This window comes from Limanda limanda, chromosome 12, assembly GCF_963576545.1.
Source record: "Limanda limanda chromosome 12, fLimLim1.1, whole genome shotgun sequence".
NCBI classification, from domain to species: domain Eukaryota; kingdom Metazoa; phylum Chordata; class Actinopteri; order Pleuronectiformes; family Pleuronectidae; genus Limanda; species Limanda limanda.
The window spans coordinates 16,359,595-16,372,414 of record NC_083647.1 but is presented as its reverse complement, the minus strand read 5'-3'; the positions used below and the strand labels follow the sequence as shown (position 1 = coordinate 16,372,414).

Here is a 12,820-nt window from a genome sequence, read left to right as displayed (position 1 = left end):
AAAGAGGGTTAATTGGAGCCATTTGAAACCCAATGGTGATAATTTCTCTGTAAAACAGCTTGTAACAGTCCTGCGTCTCAACAAACTTGAAGATGTAAGCAACAAACTTATACAGCTGGGGAGACCACTCCAGAATTGGCAGCCAAATTCCATTTTACTTATTAATAAGCTTTATGTCCACTGGAAAATAGACAGTCCATTCATCGCAGTTTGAGAGAGACTGATAAAGGGGAGACTTTAATTTAAACACAGGAGATATATTACAAGCTATAAATGAAGTTGACCTACTCCAAAAGTCTAAAAGTTGCCATTACAGCTGTTTAAGGAAGTGGGGACTCAACACTTTCAATCTTTGGGAGAAGGCATTTGGTTTATTTCCCCTGGAATTTAAAAAAAGCAAGTTGCAAAAAAAAACAAAAGAATCTGGTCGTGCACAAACAAAACGTGGACACATGTCATTGCTCATTACCTCCGTCTCCAGCTGCACCAGCTCCATGGTGGGCCATGGCTCTGCGATCTGTGCAAGAGGCATTCTCCTCGCAGGATTCTCACTTTCGACCCCTCAAATCTGGCTCCTCTCTCCCGCAGGGATTCCTCCTCTTCCTCCTCCTCCTCCTCCTCCTGTCAGGTGCAGTTCCCCCCGGGGGTCAGCTCCTCACTCGGGGGTCCCAAAGTCCAGGGGTTGTGGGGGGGAGAGAGGGGTGGGGGGGGGCAAGCAGGTTCCTCGGCACTTTGCTCAGACGAAGATGACGCGCGGCAGCTCAGCCAGCCGAGAGCTTTACAAACAATTGTAATCCCTGCGATGTGACTCCAGCGTCGCTTGGCCACTTGTGTGTGTGTGTGTGTGTGTGTGTGTGTGTGTGTGTTTTGTATGTGTGTGTGTGTGTGTGTGTTTGTTGAGTGATAATCCAGATGCAAACCCCCACAAACACTGACACCCAGCCTGTGGTCCTCCCAGGTTTACGCGCGGTGGCTACTCACTCACACTGTGTCTCCACCGGGGCTGTGCACGACTCTAATGTCTCCGAGAGGAATCCACCACAGTCCGGGTTGGTCTTTCTTTGCACTCAACGCCGTGTGTTCGATCTCTCTCCCGGTGGGGGGGGTTGGGGGGGGGAAGACTCCGCTGTGCCCGCCTGCTCCCTCGGTGTGTGGTTCTCCGTAGGACGCGCAGCCTCCAACCCGGGCTGTGATTGGCAGACTCCTGCAGGATCTCATCCGGCCCCCTTTTCTCTCTCTCTATCTCTCTCTCTCTCTGCTGGTTCCGCCCAGGTCCGATCGCGCCATCCTCTGGCGGAGAGACGAACTGCAAATACGTAATGCCTGGCCGAAGCAGCCCCCCCCTGCTGTGCAGCAAGTGCACCAGAGGAACGTTGGAGCTTTTTGGTGTCTTTTCTTTGTCCCATGAGGAATAAATCATATTCTTATACATGAATAAATAAGGAGGAAATAAGGAATATTGATTTATTTTTATTTTATTTTCATACCTTTTATATGTATTGGCATTGGTATGTAGGTAAGATGTACAAACCTCTCTTCCTTCTTTCTGTCTGTCTGTCTTTCTTTAAATGGTTTTGTATTTATATAGAGCTTTTCTAGTCTTGATGACCACTCAAAGCTCTTTACAGTACAGTTTTACATTCACCCATTCACACACACATTCATACAGTGCATCTAATAACAGCACTTTGATGTTCTATGAGGGGAAATTCAGGGTTGAGCATCTTGCCCGAGGACACTTCGGCATGCCCCTCTTTAAAGACCATGACAGGACCATAATTTACATATAGGGGCCATGTATACGTCCATCATCCATGCACAGTTCCTGATTCAGCTAGGTGCACATTTAAGTCATTCCTTGTTTTCTGTGAGCTCTATGGCTTTGAGCAAACTCACATGGACCTGGACGGCAAAACAATAGACAGAGAAGGCGGTCAACACCAGAGTCTTCGTAGAAAGGCAGGTCCAATTTTCATCGGTAAAGAGCCACGGTTTTTAGATCCTCTTTCAAAAGGAGAAGAGCCAAGATACGGGAACAAACGAGAGGTTTTGGGCACTTGAGACTCGTATACAGCTCCTGTGTTTCGAGGATGGTGAAATATGGGATTGCATAATATCTCCGAGTTATGCCAAAGGTTGAACCTGCGGGATGATGCAAATAGTCTCATCAGGTCTGCAGTGGCACTGGTTTTTCATGAAAATACACTCTTTACCTTGAGATCCACTTCACCACGTCCTCTCTAGGCCCAACACAACAAGCACTGTTGCACACAAAAGTTACATAACAGATTACACAATAATTTTAGAGAACAGAATAGCACACACTAAAATACACCAGACTTTGGTTCGTGACCGGAGCTGTTTGATTTCGGTGCGGACATTGCACTGAGGCTGCAGAAGCCTTTCCATTGAGAACTGCTATGGTCTTTGTAATCTCCAGCGGCATTAAACACCCCCTCCACCCTCATCACCTCTCCCTGCTTCATTCACTGCCAAGTGGATTTTTGCTCTTGGCCAGCCTTGGTTACTATTGGCAACTGGAGAGCATCAAACCGCTGCGCCGTAGGATCTGGATCAGATAAAAAATAATAATAATTGAATTAAAATTAGGATGAAGGAGTCATGGCATTTCCTGGACACTACAATTTAAGTTGAATGGCAAATGGAGCTCATTATTTGGTGCTTGGCTTACAAAGGATGTGTTGTCTAAATGCAAAATGCTGCCACTTGCTGCCACACTGGTAAAGCCTGTTTATCATACCAGCCTACAAAGGCAAACGGAGCTCTGCTGCGGGTTCAACACAAAGATGTAATCTGCAGAGGAAAACACGTCCTGTCTTGTGTAATTGCTTATCATGTTCTTGACACATCTGTGGTTATTGGACTTTGTATCCAAGCGGTTACTATGCAACACGTAGTCTGTCTCATGTCATTCATTCACAAATGGATGGTTTACTACAATTATCTTCCTGCAGAGCACATGTCTGTATTTCCCTGGGCATGATTCATAATTGTTGATTTCATGCTACAAGTGCGCGACGCATTTCCACACAAATCAGAAGAAGAAAGTCCAAGCGAGGGTAAAAAAGGAAACTGTCTCCCTCTTCCCTTTATACCACCCAATACTGACAGGGGGGGGGTCACAAGATGAGAGTGTTCCACCTAGGGTCATGCATCACATTCACCCTGTGGTTATAATATTCAAAGTCACCACTGTCCCAAAGCTCACATTAAATCATCGATCTGTTTCCTTGATGCATTAGCAGCTGCTGAAGGGGAAACTCATAATGATTTTGACTGGTGTTTGTTATTTAGTGAAGCTATGACCCCTCCTCTCCTCTCCTCTCCTCTCCTCTCCTCTCCTCTCCTCTCCTCTCCTCTCCTCTCCTCTCCTCTCTTTCCGTTTCCGGTGTGAGTGAGTGGTGGTGGTGGAAGCGTGAGTGGCGCGGAGAATTTGAACTGGGTTTGCCTGTTTACTGGGATTTCCTTGGTTTTTGTTTCTCATTTCATATCTGCATGATAAGGTAAGCCTTTTCTTTATTATCGTCCTCAAGTGGCAACGACAGACCGCGGGTTTGTCGGGGGTCTCATGAGGAATGGCGTCCACGGAGACGCCACCTCCGTCACTCCGGCAGGGAGTCAGAATAGTCCCGCCGGGGGACAACGTTAAGGTGGAGGAAGTCCTGCTGGCTGTTGGAGAACAGGTGGGACATGATAATGTAGTTTATGCCTCCAGAATGAGCAAAGCGGTGGTGGTATTTCTCAAGGAGGAACCACAGGTGCACCAGCTGATTGCCAGTGGAGTGTTTATCAGGGACGGCTTCGTGCAGGTGAACCCGCTGTCGGTTCCCGCAACTCGGATCACGGTATCCGGAGTTCCGCCTTTTATTTCAAATGAGATCTTAAGAGCCGAGCTCAGCAGATTCGGTAAATTTTCTAGCGGGTTCAGAACGTTAAATCTCGGTTGCAAGGATCCCAAATTGAGACATGTACAGTCCCTGAGACGGCAGGCGTTTATGTTCCTGTCATCCACCACGAACTCTCTGGAGGTCTCCTTCAGAGTGAAGCACGGGGACGGGTTCTACATGGTGTACGCCAGCTCCGGGAGCTTTAAGTGCTTTGATTGCGGGGATGTGGGGCACAAGCGCTCCTCGTGTCCGCACCATCAGCGGGCCGGTGAAGCGGCAGGTGGCAGTGGCAGCGGCCCGGAGGCGGCTGCCGCTGCCACTGCTGAGGAGGCGGCGGGTGCGGCGGCTGCCGCATCCGTTGCCGCTGCCAAAGGGGCGGCGGGTGCGGCGGCTGCCGCTGCCGAAGGGGCGGCAGGTGCGCATAGCACCGAAGCAGCGGCTGCACCTGGCGGCTCGGGGGCCGCGGCGGCACCGAGCACCGAACCGGAAACTGAGCCGAGCGGCTCGGGGACCGGGGCGGCGGCCGGCGCTGAACCGGAAACAGCGCCCGGCGCCGCAGCGGAGGACGCTCCTCGCGCTGGAGTGTCAAAGCCCACTCGCGGCAGAGCCTTAAGTGGCGGTGATGCAGTGAGTGGGGGGGACGGTTCACAGCCTGAAGCAGAGAAGTCAGAGGGGCAGAGTCTGTCCAAGAAATTGCGTGTGTCTGAGGACCTAGAGAAATCCTCCCAGTCTGCAGCTGCAGAAATGCCACATGTTGAGGAGGCAGGTCCCTCAGGTGCCACAGAGCACTGTGTGAACAACGATGAGGGACAGAGTCTGCCAGCCAGTCAGGCCCCAGGTGAAGAGATGGAGGAGGAGTCAGACCTAGAGAGTGTAGCATCTTTTGGGACCCCAGCTAGAGATATCTCCCTCTACACTTTGGAAGAAATAAACAACTTTCTTGACGTAACCTATGCGAGAGTAGCCAAAGTGGAAGAGTATTTTGATGATACAGAAAAATTTATTAGATCGGTGGCGTTTCTGAAAAGACAGTATGGGTTGGATCAGCTCGACGAGAAGAAACGTTTCCGTCTGAAAAAACACATGACAACCCTGAGGAAACAGGCTAAAGGAAAAACAACGAGACAGACGAGGAGCACTGTAAAATAATCATGCATCACTTGGTGTTTTCTTCTTCACTGATTTCTGTATTTTTCCTGTTTATTTTCTTTTCTGACTTTTCTATGAGGAAATTAAAAATAGGGTCACTTAACATTAACGGGGGAAGAGAAAGTAAAAAAAGAGCTGTTATAGCAGAGATCTCGGCTCAAAAACACATTGATGTGTTATTTTTGCAGGAAACACACACAACATCGAGTGATGAGGTAGACTGGGGTTTATGGTGGAGGGGTCCTCATGCCTTAAGCCATGGCTCCAACTTCATTGCAGGAGTAGCTGTAATGTTCACCAAAACAATAAATGCAACCATCTTATCCATTACAGAATTAGTGAAGGGGCGGTTGTTATTAGTAAAAGCAGAAATAGAAAATACAGTGTTGGTTTTTGTGAACGTCTATGCCCCTAATCAAGGTGCAGAGAGAGTACGCTTTTTTAAGTTACTAGAAAACGAACTTAAAAACTATCAGCAGGATCAGCTAATTGTCGGAGGTGATTTCAATTGTACTCTAGATTTTACTAAGGACCGGACCAGTGAAGAACCTCACCCCCAGTCAGCGCAGACCCTTAACAGTCTTATTAAACAGCAAGATCTGGTTGACACCTGGAGGTTAAAGCATCCAATAGCCAGACAATATACATGGATGAGGGTCAGAGAAAACAGGGTGACGGCAGCCAGACTAGACATGTTGCTTATATCCCAAAACCTTCGAGCCAGACTAAGTGACAGCATCATTAGCCCGGTTGGTTTCTCAGACCATCATCTGGTTAGCATAGAGTTAGTAATTTCACCAGGGGAGAGGGTTAAATCCTACTGGTGTTTTAACAACAAACTGCTGCAAGACACTGCGTTCTGTAAAGCTTTTGAGCTGTTTTGGCGCCAGTGGAAAAATAAAAAAACAGATTACAGTTCTTTAAAGCTCTGGTGGGAGATAGGCAAGGCACAAATTCGTGTGTTTTGCCAACAGTACACCTCATACTCCACTGCCACAGCTAAAGCAGTCATTCAAGAACTGGAGGATAGCATTATAAACATAGAGGAGGGCTTAGTTGCAGATTCCACCACAGGTCAAACACTACTGAAGGAAAAAAAGTTGAAATTGAGCTCATACCTGCAGGAGAGGGTTAAGGGAGCTCTCGTGAGGTCCCGGCTGCTTCATCTAACAGACATGGATGCACCAACTGCTTTCTTTTTCGATCTTGAAAGATCAGTTGCACAAAGAAGACAGCTCACCTGCATTAGACTCCCAGGGGGCGGAATAACCACCTGTCCAGGCGAGATGAGGAGCCAGGCGTCAGCTTTTTACACCGACCTGTTTGGTGAGGAAAGTTGCTGCATGGAGTCCCGTGAGGAGCTGCTGCCAAGAGGAGAAAACTGCCCTCGACTCTGAGCTAACTCTGCAGGAGCTGACAGAAGCGGTGAACCAGATGGCATCAGGACGAGCGCCAGGGATTGATGGTCTCTCCAATGATCTGCTAAGGAGATTCTGGAGCATCATTGGTCCGGACCTACATGGCGTCCTTTTGGAATGTTTGAGAACAGGTTCACTTCCTGTCTCTTGTCAGCGAGCAGTAATCTCCCTGCTGCCAAAGAAAGGAGATTTGGCCTTACTTAAAAACTGGAGGCCCGTTGCTCTCCTGTGCACAGACTACAAGGTACTTTCAAAAGCCTTAGCCAACAGACTAAAAAACATTTTGGAGATGATTGTCCACAGAGACCAAACGTACTGTATACCAGATCGGACAATCATGGACAATATTTTTCTGATTAGAGATGTTATGGATGTATGTAAAAAATATGAGTTTGATTGTGGAATTGTTTCTTTGGATCAAGAGAAAGCTTTTGATAGGGTAGATCACTCTTATTTATTTGACACTTTAAGAGCTTTTGGTTTAGGTGATGGGTTTATTGCATGGCTCAGCCTATTATATAATGGTGCACAATGCATGATAAAGATGGGGACAGGGCTGACCAGACCAATCCAGGTACAGCGGGGGATAAGACAAGGCTGTCCAATCTCTGGGCAGTTATACAGTCTGGCCATAGAGCCTTTGCTTTGCAGGTTGAGGGGTAAGATCAGTGGCCTCTCGCTGCCTGGCTTCCCAGATCCCGAGTACTCCCTCATAGTCTCTGCATATGCAGATGATGTAAATGTGTTGGTCTCTAATCAACAAGATGTGTCCTCTTTACAAGAAGCACTGTCACTGTATTGTAAGGCTTCCTCTGCACGGGTGAACTGGGAAAAGAGCGAGGCTTTGTTGGTGGGACAGTGGAGCGGGCAAGCAATACCAAGTCTGCCTGGTGGTCTTGAGTGGGGGAAGGAGGGGTTAAGAGTTTTGGGTGTATTTTTGGGTAGCGATGTGTTTCTAACAAAAAACTGGGAGGGAGTGAAGGAGAAGGTGTGTGCTCGGTTGTCTAAGTGGAAATGGTTGCTACCCCAGCTGTCCTATAGGGGAAGAGCTTTGGTTGCCGGCAGTCTGGTTGCCTCGACTCTCTGGCACAGGCTTACGGCTCTGACGCCACCGAGAGGACTAATTGAGGAACTACAAAGAGCCATACTGGATTTCTTCTGGTCTGGCAAACACTGGGTTCGGGCAGCAGTCCTCTATCTGCCGGTGGTGGAAGGAGGACAGGGACTGGTGGACATCAAGTCCAAAATTGCCGCTTTTCGCCTTCGGGCAGCTCAAAGACTACTGTACAACTGTGGGCCGAGGTGGGTTGATGCGGCACGTCTGCTGCTGAGGAGAGCTGGAAGATTGGGCAACGACAAACATCTCTTCCTTTTAAGAACGGAGGACATGGATCTCACCGGGCTGACCCTGTTTTACAAGTCAATGTTAGATGCATGGCAGATTTTTCATGTCAGTAGAGAAAACAATGAAACACCTGGTTTGTGGCTGTTTGAGGAACCGCTGTTCTTCAATGACTTTATGAGGTCGGAAACACTGCAGTCTGCCAGCCTCAGAGACAACCTCAGACGAGCTGGATGCACCAAACTGGGCCATCTGATAAAGATGACAGCAACATCGGTGGATACCCTGAGAGCGAACAGCAATATCAACTCTACCAGACTGATAAACAAAGTGTTGGAGGAGGTCTGTGCCGCCCTGCCACAAACCATGAGAGTCTTTGCAAGCAACAATACTCTGTGTGACCAGTGGAGTGATGACTCGGAATACAGTTTCCCCTCCTTATTCATCAGCCCAGCTGTTGGGGAGTGGCAGGAGAGGCGTGGTCAGTTGTTGTCCTTCCCAACTCCTCACCTAGACAGCTTTCAGTCTGTGGGAAAAAAGTCTGTCTACCAGACCTGTGTAAAGGTTCGTAATTTGCACTCTCTGGAAGAGATGAGAGAGTCGAGGTGGACTGGGCTATTGGAGCCAGAGGTTTCTCCGAAAGGCAGCTGGCGGGCCTTGTACAAGCTGCCCATTGAAAAACGGACAGCAGACCTCCAGTGGAGGGTAGTGCACGGGGCGATAGCTACAAACAGATACAGAGCGCACCTTGATCCGGAGCTGGGGGAGGGGTGTACGTTCTGCTCCCAAGCTGAAACACTGGAACATTTATTTGTTCAGTGTCCACGGCTGGAAGCACTTTTTAATGTGTTGAAAGGGTGGTTTCAGGGCCTGGGAGAGGTATTTTCTTTTGGTTTGTTCATTTATGGTCCGAAATATTCTGCAAAGGAAAAAGCTGTACACAACCTGGTAAACTTTGTCTCTGGTTCTGCAAAGCTAGCCATTTGGCTGACACGGAGGAACCAAACACTGGACACTGGTAGCGTGCATCCGGCGCCAATGCTGGTTGGATTTCTGAAAGCCAGACTCAGAGTAGAACACGCCTACTACAAAATGATGGACAATTTGATGACATTTAGCCGCATATGGGCTGTTGCGGGGATTCTATGCACCGTTGGGGATGAAGGGGAACTGATTTTTAACAAGTAATTTGAGATACGACAGTTGGTATGGATGTGTGAGTGGGTATGTACATGTGTGTGTGTGTGTATATATCGAAAATAATCTATATGTAGTATTTATTAACCTTGTTTGGTTGCGGTGTACAGCTGGTGGCTGACGTAAGAAGTGTTTTTGTTCCTGGAAATAGAAAATAAATGGATTTTGAAAAACCAAAAAAAAAAAAAAAACCTCTCCTCTCCTCTCCTCTCCTCTCCTCTCCAAGGATGCCAGCAGATTGATGCCGGACATTTTTCTTCTCCGCTAACGGCTCCTCCTGTGCGATATGATGAACAATCGACTTTAAGTTTGATCCTGGGGTAAAAGTCAAGGAGTCTTATATAAAACGATTTATAGGGATGAATAAGAAAAGATGATCCGACGGGACAAAAAGGCCTGTCAAGAGGCCTGGAAATAGAAAAACTAAATCAATACAATCGTAAGAATGAAACATACGCTGGTAAAAATGAAGGTACAGTGATACCGGTCGACATTCTCTGTATTGCTATTGTATTGTATTGCCATTGCTATTGTGGCTGCAGGGATTCTCCTCTTCTAGTTATGGCGTTCCAGTGACAACACGGATGACAGAGATTACTCAGAGGTGTCTCCCGGCACAGACTCCCGGGAAACCCCACCCCCACCTTGGACTGAAAGTAAAGCATCATGGGAAATATGACTCATGCACCCTGACTTGTTAGCGTACTGATGCTGAAATTAATCTGTTTGTTGTGGAGCTGTCAGACAGATACTTTGACTGAGCTGCGACAAATGAGACAGAAGCAGGTTCGGTCCCAAGATGACAGACTGCAAATGAGACAAACGGATGCCAAAGATTACGCCGCTGTTTGACCTCATCTTGAGTTGGAGCTGAAACCACAGAGCAGAACGAATAAATAATACAATCTAGTTCCCTGCTCTTTAACAGCACACAGCAGGAAAAAGTGCGGTCACAATGCAAATACATACACGTTGCAATGGTGAGATTGCAGCTAGTAAAACAGCAAATCAAAATTCATCTGTTCATTTATAAAGCGTTGTGTTTTCAGGTCGTCCGTTGCTACCTCCATAAACGTACAATTTTTGTGAACACGATATTTCAAGAAGGCCACCAGAGAAGTTCTTCAAGCAGTTGTTCAATTTGACTCAAGGATGAACTGATTCGATTTTAGTGGCCAGAGGTCAAAGGTGAAGGTTGTTGTGACCTCATATGAGTCTCTAAAAAAAATATAAAGACTGAAACTGAAAAAGATTGTTTTAATCTGACCTGGGCAAAACCGTTTCAGTTTATCTCTCAAGATAAATGTTTAGTTAATCCAAGGGATTACTTTGTGGATGCAACACAGGCACTAGTAAGTGACTCCACTTGAAAACAAATAGAGCTTCATCCCAGCACTTAAGCAGTACACTGGATGTCGCTGAAATACAGTACAGATAAATCCAGGATATAAATGCCAATGGAAATGCTATTCTCTCTACCAGTATGAGCTTTAAACAGTAAATTTCATATCAGTCTGTTTTATTTGAGTTCTATATTTAATAGTTTGAGTGGGTCAGGTTTCAGCAAGAGCACTTTCAGACCTTTCATAGTAATTCTTCCATAGCTGAGCTCCGTGGAGCTGCAGCACAGAACAAATTAATTAGCCGCTCGATCGTGGAGCACGGCTAATTATCCAGCCTCCTCGGACCGACTGTGGCAGGCGGAAGATGATATCATAATGATTCCAAAATGCACTCAGGGTCCGCTCCTTGCAGAGATGAAGAACAAACTGTGTTATTGTATTTCAAACATCAGTAGAATTATCATTTGTCACCGAAATGGCTGACGAGACCTTGTGGCTGCAGAGGGAATTATTGATCTATGAGAGCCAAAAGAGAGGGAGGAGGTAGAGAAAGGAAGACAGGAGATGTTCCAATACTGTTACCAACATCGAAAGGGCATCAGCGAAAACGCAAGTCTATTTACTGATCCGATATCATGTCTTCAAGGTATAATAGTGTCACCCAGATACAGTAAAGCTCCAACTTCTTCACTAGTGTAAAAACAGTACATGACAGCGACGATAGCGTAGTGTTCGCCAGAGCGCGCTAAAATATCAGCAAGTTGGCAATATTTCACACTGGAAAGTCCCCACAAGTGTGTGTATCATATTCACGTTCCATGAGTGGCACTTAACACAAACCACATTTATATTTGCATAGCCTGCATCACAGTTTGCCATAGGGCTAAACAAACTGCAACATCCTCTGTCCTCAGCCCTCGATAAGGGGGAGGGAAAAGAACAACAAATAGATAGTGTGATAATCTGGGAAAAAAATCCGGAACCTCAGGGTTCATAAAAAAGGTATTTTATTTGAATAAACTGGGGCTGCACTAAAACAGCTGATTAAAGGAAGTAATTATGTCTTTTTTTTTTTTTTTTATAGATTTATTGTTTTGTTTTGTTTATCAGCTGTCAAACTAATAAAAGAAGTTGCATGACATTCATTCTCTGTGTGTATTTGTTTTTCAAAGGGTTTAACCTGAGCCAGGCCACACAACAACACAACAGGGATAACAATCATCACTCCCATACAGGGTTAGTAGCCCACAGTATGTTATATTGTTGTTGTGGTTTTTTTAATCCGCTGGAATTAGGTCGTTAGTTGGTATCGGGAAGTGAAATCTCTACTTTGTTTTTAAATGCAGTATCGTTCTTCTTCATCACAGCAACCGCTCCAAATGCAAACCTGCATCTGCGTACTCCATAAACCCTAAGACTGTAGTACTAGCACCAGCAGCGTGTTGTGGCTTGAATCTGTTTCTCTGGTATTTGGGTTGGGCGAAGAGTCAGGCCGAGCACGCGGTCGTTAGAGAAAACCACTGAGATCAAGTTCAGCACAGACGAGCTATAGCAACACGTCGCCATGGAAATAGATCAAGACGGTGCAAAGTACTTGATCGCTGCAAGTCAATAAGTGTGTCGGGATTCAGACAGTTTTTATTATAGGCTTTCTCCCACAGATTCAGCAGAGAACGTTTGGACTCATCACCTTTCACTATCACTGAAACTCATCTCCACTAAACCCCAGCCTGGAGGCATACAGTAGTGTATATAAACTGCAGGGTTGGTTTGCTCAGTGTGCTCTTTTTACTTTGAAACACACATATTTCACACAGACTTCCTCATTTCAAATAAACTGAAGAGAGTTTGATGTGCTGCAACAGGCTTTCTCTAAAACATTTCAAGACATTGGCATGAAGCATATCCAGCACACACATGGGGACACTGTGCCATTTCGCCTGCTGACATAAAAAATGCGACTTTTCCATCCCCAGTGTCCTTCTCTTGGTTGAAAGAGAATAACAGCAGGGGGTGCCAGATGAGGGCAGTTCTTTTTATGGCCACGGCTCTTTCATCAGGCGTTGACCTTTGCCTCTGGAGTGCGGAGCTTTCAACATCAGATTTGCAGTGAACTGTATAATGTGAGGCACGAACAACGATTGCCAAATGAAGCAGCGACTCCACAGTTCATTCACAAAGTTCGCACATCTCAATAATCATAAGCGTGGATGGAGTAACAGATGGATCAGCTGCACACATGAATTCAAAAGTGTTGTTATGACTCATCGTCTCCTCTCAGAATTCTTACTGGAACATAACAGGAACCTTTGAACACACAAGCCGCTTATCGCTCAGCTTCTCTCTTATGATTTTTAAGTGCAAATGGAAAATAAATAACAATGAATTACACTGAAATAATATCTCCGGCTTTTAATTCCTCCATAAGACCACATACATCACCATCAATATCAAGACAAAATG

General features: G+C 46.3%; 1 protein-coding gene across 1 annotated transcript in view; it reads right to left on the bottom strand.

Annotated features, from left to right (window-relative positions):
• Window positions 1–696, bottom strand: part of rps6ka1 (ribosomal protein S6 kinase a, polypeptide 1) — a 46,607-nt gene extending 45,911 nt beyond the window's left edge. Inside the window, exon 1 of the mRNA XM_061083189.1 lies at window positions 470–696. Within this exon, the coding sequence (XP_060939172.1) occupies window positions 470–532 (63 nt within the window). The 5' untranslated portion in view covers window positions 533–696. The remainder of the gene's footprint in view (window positions 1–469) is intronic.
• Window positions 697–12,820: the final 12,124 nt, after the last annotated feature.